At 37.3% G+C, this 17,439-nt stretch overlaps 1 protein-coding gene across 1 annotated transcript in view; it reads left to right on the top strand.

Annotated features, from left to right (window-relative positions):
- Il1rapl2 (interleukin 1 receptor accessory protein like 2) overlaps window positions 1-17,439 on the top strand; it is a 597,452-nt gene that overhangs the window by 31,800 nt on the left and 548,213 nt on the right. Inside the window, exon 2 of the mRNA XM_041636671.1 lies at window positions 13,584-13,770. Coding sequence (XP_041492605.1) covers window positions 13,584-13,770 — 187 coding nt within the window. The remainder of the gene's footprint in view (window positions 1-13,583; window positions 13,771-17,439) is intronic.

Genomic DNA, 17,439 nt, shown 5'->3' with positions numbered 1-17,439 from the left:
CTCTTCTCCTTCTTCTATTCCTATTATTCTTAGGTTTGGTTTTTTTATTGTGTCCCATAGTTCCTGAATGTTTTGTGTTGAGAATTTGTTGGCTTTGCTGTTTTCTTTGATCTGTTCGTTTATTTTCTCTATGGTGTCCTCAGCATCTGATATTCATTCTTCTAGCTCTTGTATTCTATTGATTATGCTTGTTTCTGTAGACTCTGCTCGTTGGCCTAGATTTTCCATATCTAGCTGGTCCTCAGTTTGTATTTTCTTCCTTGCCTTCATTTCAGTTTTCAATTCTTGAACTGTTTCCATTACCTGTTTGATCGTTTTTTCTTGGTTTCCCAGGGTATCATGTACGTATTTACTCATTTCTTCAAACTTTTTGTTATACTTCTCATCCATTTCTATAAGGGCATTTTTTACATGTTGTTTAAGGGACTCTATTGTCTTCATAAAGTCGATTTTTTCCACTTCTTCTGTGTTAGGTTGTTCAAATACTTCTGTTGTAAGATCATTGGGTTCTGGTGTTTTCATGTTGTTTTTCAGATTATTGGGTGAATTCTTGCCTTGGCGCCTGCCCATCTCCTCCTATTGATCCTATCCAATGGGACCTTTAAAAACCGGATCAGGTTTCCCTGCTGGCCAAGGGCTCCGCTTACAAAATGCCCTCACTCTCTTTCGTGGTTCCTGCTGCAGGCCAAGAACCCTCTCACCCCTCCGGAGGATCTTCAGGACAGGACCAGGCTCCCCTTGTGCCAGTGACCTGGCCAACCAAAGGCCTACCTCTTTGATTCAATTGTAGTAGGGCGATCTGCTCTCCTTTTTTTTTTTTTTTTTTTTTTTTTTTTGGTTTTTCGAGACAGGGTTTCTCTGTGGTTTTGGAGCCTGTCCTGGAACTAGCTCTTGTAGACCAGGCTGGTCTCGAACTCACAGAGATCCACCTGCCTCTACCTCCCGAGTGCTGGGATTAAAGGCGTGCGCCACCATGGCCCGGCCGACCTGCTCTCCTTATTGCACACCTGTCCCCGCTGCTTGGGTCTGCCGCTGCGCCGGTCCCCGAAGGCCTCTTCCTGTATGCGGTGTCGCTCCGCCGCGTCTGGCCGCCGCTGCTCCGCCTCTGTGCGTCTGGCCTTCTTGGGTATTTTAAACTCTGTTGTAAATAGGCAATTTTCTAAGCCTAAATTCATTCTTTACAAGTTCATTATCTATGTATAGAAAGTCTGGTTTTTCTGTTGTTGATTTTGTGTTGAGATTATGAATATGGTCTAAGTGATTTCTGATGGAGTCTTCAAGAACTTTTAAAATGCAAGATGATGATTATCTGTAAATAAGAATATTTTGATCTCTTGCTTTTCTGTTTTTATCATTTTTTCTCTTTCTATTAATTCTGAGGCATTTAACTTGAGAAATTAGGTGGTGTGATTAGAGATACTCTTAATCATAATACCTAGTACAAACGGAAATTCAGACTGTAGGAAAAGATCATTTCCTGACTCAGTAAGTTTGTTTATGAGAATTATATTATGTTTTAGCTCTTAGTTTGTTGTACTGGCAAGGAATTTAAAAGGGAGGATTTAAGAGGAATTGGACACATACACATGATTTTATGTGTTCAGTGCATTGTTGTGACTAAGATCGAGTCACTAGTCACTTGGATAAAGTTGCTGGAAATAAAGTTTAGAGGGATAGAAAATAAAATGAAGTTTTGGCTATTACAAATAATGCTGCTATGAACATAGATGAGCAAATGTCTATGTGGTATGACTGTGTAGACTTTGGGCATATGTCCAAGAGTAGTATTGCTGGATCTTGAGGTAGATTGACTCCCAAATTTCTGAGAAATCATCATAATGATTTTCAAAGTGGTTGAACAAGATTGCACCTCTACCAGCAATGGAATATTGTTCCTCTTAACCCACATCCTCTTCAGTATAACCTGTCATCAATGGTTTTGATCTTAACCATTCTGATAGGTATAAGATAGTTTCTTAGAGTTGTTTTGATTTGCATTTCCCTGATGGTTAAGTATGTTGATTAATTCCTTAAATGTCTTTCAGCTATTTGAGTTTCTTCTGTTGAGAATTATGTTTAGATCTATACCCCCATTTTAAATTATACTATTTGGTATTTTCATGTCTAGTTTATGGAATTCCTTATATGTATTGGAAGTCAGCCCTTTGTCAGATATGGGGTTGGTGAAGATCTTTTCCCATTCTCTAGAATGCTGTTTTGTCTTATTTACCATGTCATTTGCCTTACAGAAGCTCCTCAGTTTCAGGAGGTTCCATTTATTCATTGTTGCCCTCAGAGTCTGTACTACTGTTGTTATATTTAAGAAGTGATCTCCTGTACCCATGAATTCAAGGATACTTCCCACTTTCTCTTCTGTCATGTTCAGTGTAACTAGATTTATGTTAAAGTCTTTGATCCACTTGGACTTGAGTTTTCTGCATGGAGATAGATATAGATCTATTTGCATTCTTCTACATGTCAACAAACAGCTATGCCAGCACCATTTGCTAAAGATACTTTCTTTTTTCCCTTGTACACTTTTGGCTTCTTTGTCAAAAATCAGGTGTTAATAGGTGTGTTGATCAGTATCAGGGTCTTCAATTCAAGTCCATTGATCCACATATGTTTTTATGCCAATACAAAACTGATTTTATTTTTGTAGCTCCATAGTAGATCTTGAAGTCAGGAATGCTGATGCACAGGATTGTTTTGGCTATCCTGGGATTTTGTTTTTCCATATGAAGTTGAGTATTGTTCTTGTGAGGTCTGTGAAGAACTGTGTTGGGATTTTGATGGGGATTGTATTAAATCTGTAGATTGCTTTTAGTAAGACTGCCATTTTTACTGTTAATCCTACCTTTCCAATAACATGGGAGATCGTCCCATTTTCTGGTATCTTCTTTAATTTCTTTGAATGAAACTAGAAAAAAATCTTCCTATGTGATGTAATCCAGACCCAGAAAGATAAACACAGTATGTATTCACTCATAAGTGGTTATTAGATGTAAAGAAAAGGATAACCATGCTACAATCCATAATCCCAGAGAAGCTAGGTAAAAAGGGGAACCCTAAGAGGGACATATATGCAGGACTCCAGGAAGGAAAATAGTTAAGATATCTTGAGTAAACTGGGAGTGGGTGGGTAGAAGGGAGCTGATGGGGGGGGGTGAGGACATGAGGGATGAAGAAGACCGAGTTAGGGGAAGAATGGTGGGGGTGGGGGAGAGAACAATGAAAGAGATATCTTGATAGAGATAGCCATTATGGAGTTAGGGAGAAATCTGATGTTATAGAAATTCTCAGGAATTCTCAAGGATAACCCCAGCTAAAACTCCTAGGGATAGTGGAGAGGGTATCTGAAAGGGCCTTCCCCTTTAATCAGATTAATGGCTATCCTAATTGTTATCATAGCACCTACATCTAGTCTCTGATGGAAGGAGATACAATGACCCACAGCCAAGCACTGGGCTGAGCTCCTGTAGTTCAGTTGAAGAGACGGAGGAGGAATCATATGAACAAGAGGGATCAAGAACACGATGGAAGAAAAACAAAGAGACAACTGACCCAAGCTAGTGAGAGTTCACAGACTATGGACTGACAGCCAGAAAGCCTGTATAGGGCCAAACTAGACCCGCTGAATATGGGTGATGATTATGTAGTTTGATCTGTTCGGGGCGGCTGGCAGTGACACCAGGACCTATGCCAGGTGCATGATCTGGCTTTTGGGAGCCCATTCCCTGTGGAGGGATACCTTGCTCATCCTAAATATGGGGGCATTAAGACTTGGCCCTGAATCAAGTTGGTATGCCAGACTTTATTGACTCACCAAGGAAGGTCTTACCCCCTCTGAGGGACAGACGGGGAATGGGAAGGAAGGAGATGGGGGGGGGGGCAGGAGAATGGGAGAAAGGGGAAGTAGGGTTGATATGTAAAATAAAAAGTAATTTTTTAATAAAAAAGGAAAAAAAATAAAAAGAAGTAGAACAAAAATCCCTGAAGCCTTTAGAAGAATGCTCAGCATTTTGAAGAAAGCCTGAGGAGAGTGGATAAGGGATAGGTGTTTCTAGGCAGAGAATCAGCAGAGGAAGATATTTTGAAATAAGGGAGATTATAAGGTGAAATAAATGGTCGTCTTACAAATAATACATAGAATTCAAACAGGATGAAGGTAAACAAGGTTCATTGGGCTTGTCTAATAAGGTAGCTTTACTGAGTCAAGTGAGAGGAGAATGGTAGGGCTCCTAGGGCAGAAGTCATGTGATAGCAGGCAAATAAAACTTTAGAATATTCACAAGTCTTCCAAGATCTCAGACAATGATGAGCAAACAGAGATCAGATAAGAGATCATGGAGGCATATGGCTTGGTAATTTAGTTATCTAGTCATTTAAGTTAGACAATTTCAACACAAAGGCACGAAGAATGATCTTATCGACTACATAGAGAGAGGTACATCTAAGGAAAGATGTGTTTTTGAAGAGTTTGCAGTATAAATAAGGCAATAAGGTAAAACCTTTATGCGAATAATCATGAAGAAACATTGATGTGTGAATATATCAACATAATATAAATAAAAAGCAATGGGAAAATGATCAATAATTTTTATAGTCAGTGAAATTTATAGAAAGACTGTTCAGGGACGTTATGGTAGTTCCCCAAAACACTGTTGTCTATATATCTATGAAAAACTTTTTATTATGAGCTAATGCATACCAATTGTAATTCTTAAATATATCTTCAAACAAGAGCACAGGGAGTACTCCTACTATAATGTAGATGGTAGTGTTGAATGGAGATAGTTAATTCTGTTAATCATGCTTGATCATGCCCCCTCAATCAATCCTTATGAGTCAGATCACTGGGCTTTTATGGGGCAGATTATAGTTGTTTTTCCTAGTTATGTTAATGTGAACTCATCGCTGGAAACATTTAAGAATCTCAGGTTTTGTTTTATTAATAGCTGTTATATACGTGTGTAAGGATACAGAGACAGAGACTCACATTGGAGCACCGGACTGAAATCTCAAGGTCCAAATCAGGAGCAGAAGGAGAGAGAGCACTAGCAAGGAACTCAGGACCGCGAGGGGTGCACCCACACACTGAGGCAATGGGGATGTTCTATCGGGAACCCACTAAGGCCAGCTGGCCTGGGTCTGAAAAAGCCTGGGATAAAACCGGACTTGCTGAACATAGCGGACAATGAGGACTACTGAGAACTCAAGAACAATGGCAATGGGTTTTTGATCCTACTGCACGTACTGGCTTTGTGGGAGCCTAGGCAGTTTGGATGCTCACCTTACTAGACCTGGATGGAGGTGGGTGGTTCTTGGACTTCCCACACGTCAGGGAACCCTGATTGCTCTTCGAGCTGATGAGAGAGGGGAACTTGATCGGGGGAGGGGGAGGGAAATGGGAGGCGGTGGCTGGGAGGAGGCAGAAGTATTTAATAAATAAATAGATAAATTAAAAAAATACGTGTGTAATAGCTAATTATTTTAAAAGTATATCTGACTTTAATAGCAAGTACCTAAATATTGTAGTGTGTTTTGAATTTAGAACACACACACACTCACACATATACATATTTATGCATGTGTGTGTATACATAAGTGTGCTGGGAACAACCACAGGGTCTTGCACATGACAGCCAAGTACTGTACCACCAAGCTACATCCATTGCTCAATAGTGAATGACACCATATTTTCAGGCTAAAATTCTATCTTTAACAAGTACTGTATATACACACACACACATATTTACTAGATTCTGATCTCTTATCTGTTTTTGAAAACAGTAACACAGAATACAAAATCTACTCATGTAGTTTACAGCTTGCATAATATGGTTGCAGTTGCTAACGGAGTTCATTTGTATTGGAACACCTAGAACATATGAGACACCATACTCAATGCTTTCTGTAAAGTGCCTCACTATTCCAAGAGAATTTGCATTAGTTCTGTCACATATTTTATAGGCCTTATGAGAAGAATACCCTTTGTTTTGGATTTCCTTTTCAAAACTATGTATATGGAAGAACCAGAGTAATGGCTCAACAATTTAGAACCATTGAGCCTGGCAATGGTGGCACATGGTTTTAATCACAGCAGAGGCAGAGACAAGCAGAGAAGTCTGTGGGTTCCAGGCCAGCCTGGTCTACAAAGTGGGTTTCAGAACAGGCAGGGCTGCTATACAGAGAAATCATGTTTAAAAAAAAAGCATGAAGCAAAACAAAAGAAAAAAAAAGAGAATTTCTGCTCTTCCAGGGTACCTGAGTTTAGTTCCCAGAACCCATATTGGACAACTCACAGTCACCTGTAACTCCAGCTCTAGGACATCTAGGTCTCTCTTTTAATCTTTTATGGGCACCCCCACATGGGTAAAAATAAAGTTGTTTAATAAATATAATATCATATTTTTAAAAGCCATATGTAAAGAGAACAATTTAGGAAACTGCAAGAAACATCTTCCTCTAAACTGAAGAACAAGGTTGCTTGTTCTCCTTTTTGGAGCAGTGGTTGGAAAAAAAGAGAATGTAGTTAGCTGTATAGCAAAAAGCTTGAATTCCTATGACCCATTGTAAAAGATAAGTGTTTCGTAAGCTTGAGATTCTTCCACTGTAGGTAATGTATTGCTTACAATGATCCCCTCCATGTTATCATATGGAATATAGGCTTTTTTTGAGTCACCAACCAAATACTGGTGCTCTGCATTGCCACTACTAATTTACTGTTTATGAATTATTACCTGGAAGTCTCATGTCTTCTATAAGTATTCATGAACCCGGCAGACTGACTTGTTAGTTGAAAAATCCATCAAAATGTCAGACCTTACAATTCTGACGTTTGGAAGTATAATAACCCTATAAACCCAGTTGCTTTTACTATTCTCATTTTTTATATACCAAAACCTGAGACGTAGTCACCTGGCCAAAGACCCATTGTTAGGACACAATAGAGGAAAGATTTGAACCCAAATATCTGGTTCTAAAAGCAAATTTCTCAAGTACAGTTCATTTCATTGCCTAGAGTTAACTTCACATATTCCCTAACTGTACCATAAACCTTTTAGTTCTAGAAATAAGTGGATAATTCTGAATTGGAGATTAACAGTAGCATGCCAAAGGCTGGATATTTATGTCACTGGGAGATCAAAGCACTTGAGAAATTACTTGCTGTTCATACTTCCAACACATCCTTATTTATTTACATCATCTGTGAAATACAACATTATCTGTTTGACAAAGCATCTTAGAAAAAGCAAAAATCTCTAAACTCTTCACAGCTTGACAAACTAAAAGTATTTAACAGAATGAAAACACAAAGGGGATTTTTCTCAAATGACCTTGTATTTCTCCCAAAATCTTTTACCGCATAAATACCTTTTATTCTTACATTAGACTTTTATTTATGTTTCAATGTATATAACAAATACCTATCATTTTAATGATTATGTAGGACTTTTTTATTGAATGACATCAATAAATTTGTTAATTTGCTCTCATTTGGAGTTTCACTGCATTTATATTTCATGCTTCTACTTTTGTGTAGTTAGAATTTGTATTAGTCTTAAAGTTGACTGTGCACTAAGTTCAAATATATTTCCAAGACTTGGAGAGATGACTCAGTGGTTAAAAGCACTTGATATTCTTGCAAAGAACTCAGGTTCAGTTCCTAATACCCACGTGGGAGTTCACAACTGACAGTAACTCTGGTTCCATGGGATCTGATACTGTCTTCTAATATTCACAGGCACCAGGCATGCATGTGCTACACAGACATGCATGCACACGATCAAAACACTCACCCACATTCATAAAATAAAGTAGATAAATATAAAATAATTAAAGATATTTTCAGCAAAGCCTTCTTTGACTAATAAATTATGAAGAGTGAAAAGTCAGCAAAGGCTCTCAAAATTTGCTACTTGTTTTATGTTTGGAGAAGAACAGTCTCCTCTAACAACTGTAATTGACTTGTAGTTATATATATATCTTAATAAATTTGCATTTTTAGTTTTTATAATTTTTATATTTGTACATAAGCATTTTGCCTGTGTGTGTGTGTGTGTGTGTGTGTGTGTGTGTGTGTGTGTGTACTATGTGAAACCCTGGTGCCAATGGAGGTCAGAGGAGAGTATTGCGTCCCTTGGAACTGGAGTTATATAAGGTTGTGACTGGCCATGTGGGTGCTGGAATTGAACCTGGGTCCTCCAAAAATAGTGGGTACTTCTTAACTGAAGAATCATCTATCCTGTTCCAATTTACGTTTTTAAAATGTCAAGAAGTTTTTGTGTGTGCGCGTGTGTGTTTTAGTTTGTTAATCACTAGATATTTCTGGAATTCGCAAAGAAAATATTTTTAAAGGAAATAAGACTATGAAAGGACCTATTTAAAAAGAGTTTAGCTATATCTTAAGTCATTTTACTAATGCTTCTATTTAAAAAGAGTTTAGCTATATCCTAAGTCATTTTGCTAACACTTCTATTTTTAGGTATACATTTTTTTCTAATTCTTTAGATTCTTGACACTTGGTTAACCCACACATTACACAAAATCATATATACTCAAATAATACTTTAGATTTTGTAATATAAACAAGTTCTATAATGTGAGTTATAATTGGTATTTTGGTTTTTTTCATGATAGCTCAAGACTTGCCTTTTCCCCAGAGAAACTAAGTTTAATCAACATTCCTTCTTAGAACTGCCTTTGAAAGAAAAAACAAGCAAAAAATACAATTTAAGCTAGCTGCAATTACACTTTTGTTTAGAAAACTGTGATGTTTATTCAAAAACTTGCAACAGATTAACACATGTTAGTCAAATTATTCTTAATACATTATCTACAAGAATCTACTTCTTATTCTCTCAGCTTACGAAGTTGGCATGGCTAACCACAAATTAGTTTGGCTGTTAAGCAATGTTAGCAACAATTTCTGAGAGTAGTAATCAAGAGATCTTGGTCCTAGATAGATATGCTTAACAGAGCTATATTTTGAAACCTTTTTCTTGTTTGCATTTTATTCCTTTTAGATGATACTTACCTTGCCTTCTCATTTTCCCACATACCGGTAGAATAAACTGTCATAAAAGATGTGGAAATACAGTCAGCTATTCTGTTTCATGTGTTCTTCATTCATGGATCCAAATAGCCATGACTGGAAGATTCATAAAAATAAATTGCATTTGTACTGAACTTGTGCTGACTTCTTGTCAGTATTCCCTAGATAATATAGTATAGATATTATTTACATATTTATATTGCATCCACATTTCATTAGTTAAAAGTCATTTAGAAATGATTTAAAGTATCCTAGAGAATGTGTATAGGGTACAGGCAAATGTAAGGTCATCTTATATTAAAAATAAGCTTGAACATCTGAAAGGTTTTGCTTTAGAGGTGTGTTGTAGCATCCTGGAACAATTCCTTTATGGTTACTGAGAATAACTCTACCTGCAAAGATTACAGATGCAAGTAAGTGTAAGCCATCACTGTGAAGGCCCTTTCGTTACATTAATTCAGAATGTGTTTTTTTGTCCCCCTTGGGAAGTGAATGGGGGGAGAGAAAAAATTTGTGATCCTTATTCTTGCAAACTAGTCAGTCTGCCTCCTCAACTTGCATAGCGCTAATTGTTCCTAATGAAAGAAAAGTAACATTTTTAGGCCCCACTTGCGGGAAAATTTTTAAATAGAACTGGCCCGAGGGCAATTTTCAAAATAAAATCTAAATAATGCAAGATTGTTAGCAGTAACTGTGCCAGGGCTGGATTATATGACTAATAAAAATCAACTGGAATCTCAGACATTCAGGGAGCCTTGATCACACTTCTACTAGGTCAGCCATGGTGACAAGAGCACTCAAATTCAGCCTTGTCTTTGAGTTCGAGTGACCTTGGGTATCACCAACAACTTCATCTTAGGGCCTGTTCATGGGTTAACAAGCAATTTGTCAGCCTCAATTGGCATGCAAGTGACAAGAGCCAGAGGGAGTCCATCCAGGGCCCTGGACTAAGGTTTTTTGTGTGTTAAGGGTTAGGGAGGATTGAACCCTCTCCTCCTGCAACTCATCAGCCTCCTTCAGGGTGAGTCCCCTGCCCTTACAATCACCCCGAGTTAATACAAGTACTGCTGGCAGGGCCTAAATCATTTAATCTTTGGAGAATGAACAGATGAGAGCATCTCTTGTGCCTGAAAAACTTTGCCTGGAGGTCTGGGTTTTATTAGAGGAAACATTTGTCTAAGAAGCACCCTGAAAATTTAGTGGACTATCATTAACCCTTTGACCTCCAAAGTTATGACCTTTGTCTTGTAGCTAGTATTTTATGGTACCTGGAAGTTTTTTGTTTTTCATCCATTTTCCTTTTTGTATCTAATTCAGTGTATCTTTTTGATCCTTTCAAACTTTCCTGGTCCTCTGGTATTAGATTTGTTCCCCAAATTACCACGTTCCGAAGATTTCCTGTCAAGTAGCAGTCCTGACCTTGTGGCCTACCTCATCCCACTGCAAATATAGTAGTGATTGCTTGTGATAGTTATATACTATCATTGTTATTATTTATTGGTGATATAGATAGCAATGTAAGCTATACTAAAATTCTGGTTTTGTAGTTAAAATATATTGAATACCTAATATTTAACAAATAATATGCTGGGTATTTTAGATATTTTATTTGACACTATTGTCTGGAAAGGGCATGCATTATTACATTTCTACTTTAAAAATGTAAACAAACTTTTAAGTTTTAATTGAAAATCTTTTGAGAATTTAATATGGAAAATATTTTTTACATCATTCTTAGCCCTTGTTATCTTTTAACTCTACCTATGTACCACCCATTTCTACTTCCTCTCATATTCATGAACTCTTCTTTAATTTTCCTCTTTGTCTTTGTCTGTCTGTCTGTCTTTCACACACACTCACACCCCACACATACATATGCATATGCCTGCTGATTGTATTTACTGTTGGTTGTACGCACCATTTTTAGGACTGACCACCTGGGATTTGATAATCCACATGGGAGCTCATCCCAGGGAAAAACTAAATCTCTTTCTCTTGGCAGCCATTAATTTCCTATAGACAGGGACTTGAGAGGTTTCCCACACCCAAGTTAATATATCACTTGGTGTCTCATTTCGGTGAGCATATTTTTGAGATTTTGTGGGTATAACTTTCCTGTCAAATAAGGAAGACTTGGTCTCCTAGCAGACATCCTTGTCCTCTGGCCCTTACAATCTTCCTGCTCCTTCTTCAAAAATGTTCCCTGGACCTTAGATTTAGGGGTTATGTTGTTGGTATATCACTTGGAGTTGAGTACTCCCCAGTCAGCTGAGCTCCCCATTTTGACTTAATGGTTTCTGTCTGCTATAAATATAAATGTTTGATCACATTTATTTGTAAACCTAATGTGTACAGCCATCTGCTTTCTTGTGTTTTGTTTGTTTGGGATGTTGTAAAATTTCAATGAATGACCACTAAACAGTAGGCATAGCACCAGCCATTTGAGGCCCTCTTCAAAATTGTGGTTGGCACGTTAATTCTATCTGATATAGAATTATACAATTACTTCACTTTGAAGAGCTACACTTGACACTTTTTATTTCTAGCAGTGAGTGAATGTTACTTTAGATGTGGTCCTGAAATATCCTCCAGAAAGAAAGACTAAACACTTCTGCCACAATTTGCAGTTGCCCTTCTCAGCCTTGTCAAGTTGCTTCTGATCTCTTCTCTTATACATTGCCATTTACGTCTGTGTGATTGACATTTTCTGGTCTGCATAGTGAAGCATCATGTATACAAATAGGCAAAGATAAAATATTTATTCATTTGTTTGAAATTAACCAAATTAGTCAAATAGATTTTTACCTTTGTGTTTCTATTCTCATTTATGTATGTATCTGTGTATGCGGTGTGAGTGTGGGCACATAAACATTTTTGCGTGTGTATGTGTGTTTATGTGGGTATGCAGGAAGCATATGTAAATGTGGAGATGTCAGGTTGATGCCAGGACTTACCCTTGTTTGTTCAATTATGCGGTCCCTATACCCAACTTTCAGGAAAGCAAAACTTTCAACCCTAGATATCCTCACATAATAACTTCATCAATTCACGTGATTTGTAAAGTGGCCAGATGACAAATTTCAGTGTTTAAATCCCTCTAATGTCATAGTGCTGGTGGGCAGGATTAACTCCATTTAGACACACTCTACTAGATAAGATGCTTTCTTTTTGTTTATTTATTTTAAATATTATTAATTATTTATTTTCTTTTTATTGTAATTGATTGTAAATATACCTGAAATTAAAATGTAGTTTTATCACTCTCCCCTTTCCCGTTCCTCATTCTAGCCCCCTATGTCTCTTTCCTACAGTTCCTCCTATTTCCTCCCTCCCTCTCAAACTGATAGTTTCTTTTTCTTTGATTATTATCATTATATCCATATAGATGCACAAATATATAAATCCAATCTTCTGGATCTACTTTTGTTGTTCGTGTGCATATGGTTTCAGGGCTGGATTCTTTTGTATTGGGTAACTTATTAGGCATTCATCCCTAGGAAAAGCTATTTCTCCCTTTCTTAGTCTAATTAGTTTAATAGTCTAATGACTATTAATTGACTATAGAGCTTTGTCTAGGGGTAGGATGTCCTACCATTAGCATATTTCAACAAACACTTTATACAACTATGTATGTTTTTAGGATGAATTTCTTGTAGGAAGACTTCCCCTGAACATGGGAAGCACCAATTCATGGAATTATGTTCAGGGGTTAGTTCTCCTAGGTGATTGTAGATCCTGTCAAGGTAACAGTTATAGTCAACTATTCAAAGAAGTAAGGGGTCTTTCTTTCTCCTGAGACCTCCAAATGTAGGAGTCCATATTGTTACTTCAGAGAACTGTGGTCACCACTAATTGACTCTTGGGCATGAAAAACAATTCATATTGTGATAAGTAATGATGATCTCAAACTCAACTAGAAATACATATTTCCGTTAATTTAGTGATTCTACCCTTGGGACAGAAGGTATGATGTTGTGTATAGAAGTATATTCACCACAATCTTTTTTTATGATAATAAAAATGGAAGCAAAAGAAATTCTACATATGTTAATAGGTATCCTTTGTGTGTCAATCTTGATTCCTATATGTATCTTAGAGAATGAAATGTTACCGGTAGAAAGCACTGTTAAGTTCAACAATCTCCCAGAGAACTGTCAAACATAGCTGAAGTGTAGAAATGGCTATAACCACAGTTCTGGCAAAATTCCCACAGATTTCTTTTCAAAGTTTCAAGGGAGCAATATTGATTGCTAGGAGAGAAGTCTGACAATGTTACAGATTCCTAGATTGCTACATCTTACCTTCACAGCTCTGTATCTATCTCATAATCAGGAATATTCTCCATACCGTTTTTGCTCCACACCATTCTGTTGGTTGAAGAAGAAAGTTGCTGTGTATTGTTTTGATGATGTTTCTCATTTTTAGGCAATGCCCTAAATGGAAAAGTCAATACTCTTGAAATGTATAGAGTACAGAAGTTGTAAACAGCCAGTAAAGTCATTTTCTTATTTTTCTCTTCCTACAGAAACTCCACATACTGCATGAAGGTGTCAATGTCCTTGACTGTTGCCGAGAATGAATCAGGCCTCTGTTACAATAGCAGGATCCGCTACTTAGAGAAATCTGAAGTTACTAAAAGAAAGGAGATCTCCTGCCCAGATATGGAAGATTTTAAGAAGTCCGACCAGGAACCTGATGTTGTATGGTACAAGGTAATTCAGCATGGTGTCAAATAAACATTTTTAAAAGACTTAATTAATAGCAGCCTTGGGAATGGGCATTTTATTACCAGTTTCTGGTATTAAACAGCTTGCTGAGAAGAATCAACAGATTTACAGCAAAAAAAAAAAAAAAACTTAGAGGTGTGACTCCTATATGCCACTGATTTTTGTGGATTTCCATCAGCAAATGTCAGAAGCTATCCCAATTTCCCCAACTGTTAAGAAATAAAATTACCACCTCAGCAAAGAAGAAGGGTAAATATTTAGATAAAATGTACAACAAATTAGTTTATTGTTATAGGTATCTTGTGTACCATGAAGAAGAAAAGTAGTAATAACACCTATGAAGGATAACCATTGTTACCATGATGAACAGTGTGAGCTACTGCAGTGGAGGCAGAAGTGACAAGTGGGCTTTTGTTCTATTCATGTGAACACCAGAGGAGGATTAACCAGGCATAAGCTATGTTCAGAGGTTCAATGGAAGGACATTGTATGTGGAGTGTATTTACTGAGGTAGAGGCAATATTGAGGGAATCAACAGGAGAGGAAGCTGTTGATTGTTACTCCTGAGGAGCTGTCACTGGAACCCAGCAAGAATGAAGGTGTTCTTCCAAGATTAATAGCTAGAGAAGAACATATGAAGATGATAGACAAGAAAAAAGGAGGCTAGAATAAGTAACATAGCCCCTCTTAACACCTGCCTGCATTTCTGAAGTTAGTTGACTCCTACTTCCATTAGAACACAGGACAAAAGCAATAGGTAGAATCAGGCCTTCAGGTGCACTGGGCCTAGACTATAGCACAAAGGGCAGGCATACTAGGGAAGCAGAGAATAATTACACAGTTCTGTCATTGAATTCTTGCTAAAATCCTGGATGATACTTATAGCCCTGAAACATTTTCTTTTCCTTCCTTTCTTTCTTTTTTCTTTCATCCTTCCTTTCTTCATTCCTTGTCTTTTCCTTTCTTACTTTCTTTCATCTTCTGTCTTTCTTTTGGGGGGGGGGATTTTAGAGACAGTGTGTCTCTGTATAGTCATAGCTGTCCTGGAAATAGTTCTGTAGACCAGGCTGCCCTTGAACTCACAGTGATCTGCCTGCCTCTGCCATCTAAATGCTGGAATGAAAGGTGTACACCACCACTGCCCAGATGCAAACATTTTCTTGACCACAGAAGTCGCTACTCTATACAGATTTTTATATGATAGTTACAAGTGATCAAGTACATTTTTTCATAGGTGATGTGCACATTATTAGACCAAATTACAAGAGTTGAATTTGGTGGTTTCTGCCGGATTGTGTGATCCTACTCTTCCTGTGGATCCCTATACCTGAATATTTAAAGCTGCTAGGACATTTTACCTTTGGAAACATTTTTTTGTTTTTACACCTGGAAGAACTCACCAGCACATACTAAGAGTATGTACTCAACTATGACTTTCATTCTTTCTTTTTTCTTAGCAAAGACAGTTATTACAAATAACATTTATTCCTTCAGGCAGACTATAAATAATTTAATGGGACCTTTCATGCTATCATCAACCTCCTTTGTATATCTTAAGTAATTCTTATATGCCATTCCCTGTAATTAGCTTGTTCTCTATCTTATCTCATCTAAATCTCAGTATAACTTTTGTGTGGTGAGAATTTTATTTATTAATGAGGAAACAGGAGCTTGGATAGATGTAACACTGCTAAATTTACAGCGCTCTGTGTTCAAGGCACTATGACTTGAGAGACCATTTTCTTGATTACTATGCTTTTCTACGATGATTCAGCCTTGATCATAGACACTTCTATAAGATGCATGCATGATGGGTGCAGACCAGACATGTGCCCCCCAAAATAACAAAAACTTTACTTCAGTTTTATAGGAGGGAATGGGGGAGTCCACCTACCCCAGACTGAGCAGCTGGAGTAAAATCAAGCTTAGCAGGCTCCCTGTACAGTAATTCCTTCTACCTCATCTTCTTATCTTCTGCTAGCTCACTCCTTCCCCTTTCCTTAGGACTTTCACACCTCCAGCCACTTAGTCCTTGGGAAGTAATACTCCTCCCTCCCCTCGCCAAATGGATCAATAAATCAAGAACAAAAGGACTTCTAAGCTCTGCCTGAGTATAATGTCTAAAATTTAGTTTATTAATTTAAATTTATTTTAATTGATCAAAAAGTATAAAATAGTGCATAACAGTTGCCTGTTAACGCTTATATAAATTTTGCAATGTTTATATTAATTTAAAGTATTCTGTCTCCTCAAACATTCATCATTTGTTTGTGGCAAGAGCATTTAAAGTCCTCTCTTTAAGTTATTTTTAAATGTTCAATACCTTGTTGATTATAGTAAAATAACTGTAAAATAATAGTAGAGCACAAGTTATTGATCCTGTATAAATGGAATTCATGCAGTTACCCCAAATTTTCCCCTTTACTGTGAGTTCTCCTCACAACTTCTATGAGATAAACTTTTTGCTTTCCACATGTGAGTGAGATAATTTGTTACATTTCTTCCTGGGCCTGACTTACTTCAGTTAATCTAGCAATTTCTAGTTCTAGCCATGTTGACACACATGATGGGATTTGCAACCTTTTCATGGTTAGCATTACACTGTATCTGTATACCACATTGTCTTTATTACCAGTATCCCCTCCCTGACTTTTGCCTTCAGTACAATTTACCCTTTTCCTTTGTGATACTAAATGCTTGTTCTCCATATTAGCTCAATTCTTAGAACTACAATTTAAATATTTTAAACCCATTTTGTAGAATAAGGGACTAGAGAAGCAGAACAGAAAAGCAACATAGTAGTGTGTGAGTGTTACTTTCATCTGGAATTTGATAATAAAGAACTTCTGAGATTTCAAGTGTGTGGTTGACCATTGATTCTCTTATGAAGTTTCAAGCAAATCCCAGAAGATGTTTTGAGGTGTTAAAAAAAGTGGTTCATTCTTGAAGTTAATTATTTCAGTACCATACTCTGCCCTCTTTTCAGGTCTCTGAATTTCATACCTAGCAACATAGGAAGGTACTTGTCTCTGGCTACAGAATCACTATATAAAGTGAAGGATTTATTTTTATAGAGTTTATTCTGTAGTAGGAGCGGCAGGTTACGTTCCTGCTGCCCAGCCGTCTGGCTAGCTTATGCCCCGAAATAACACCATACAAATTGTATTCATTTAAATACTGCCTGGCCCATTAGTTATAACCTCTTATTGACTAGCTCTTACATATTGATCTAACCCATTTTTAATATCCGTATTGCCACTTGAGTGTGGCTTACCGGGACGAGTCTAACGGGCATCCATCTCGGAGAGGAGAATCATGGCGACTGACTGACTCGGCTTCTTTCTCCCAGCATTCTGTCTGTCTACTCCGCCTACCTAATTTTCTGTCTTATTAAAGGGACAAGGCAGTTTCTTTATTTTTATTCCCAGACAAATCCTAATCTTGGTATATCTAATGTCTTCTTTCTAGTGTTTTGCAGTGAGAACATATTTTTTTCACTGTCATCTTTGTAGCTATCTTTTCAAATATGCAATCTTAAATCTGGTTTCCATTCTGTTCACCACTATTTTCTTAACCTTCTCTCTGATACTATTACTCTCACTTTCTCTTATGAGTTTCCAAGACTCTGTGCAATATGTTGGTGGTGGCCTCTGG

This window comes from Microtus oregoni, unplaced genomic scaffold, assembly GCF_018167655.1.
Source record: "Microtus oregoni isolate MIOR12 unplaced genomic scaffold, Mior012 000050F_001, whole genome shotgun sequence".
NCBI lineage: Eukaryota > Metazoa > Chordata > Mammalia > Rodentia > Cricetidae > Microtus > Microtus oregoni.
Note: the sequence above shows the minus strand (reverse complement) of the source record. Positions and strands in the feature narration are given on the sequence as shown.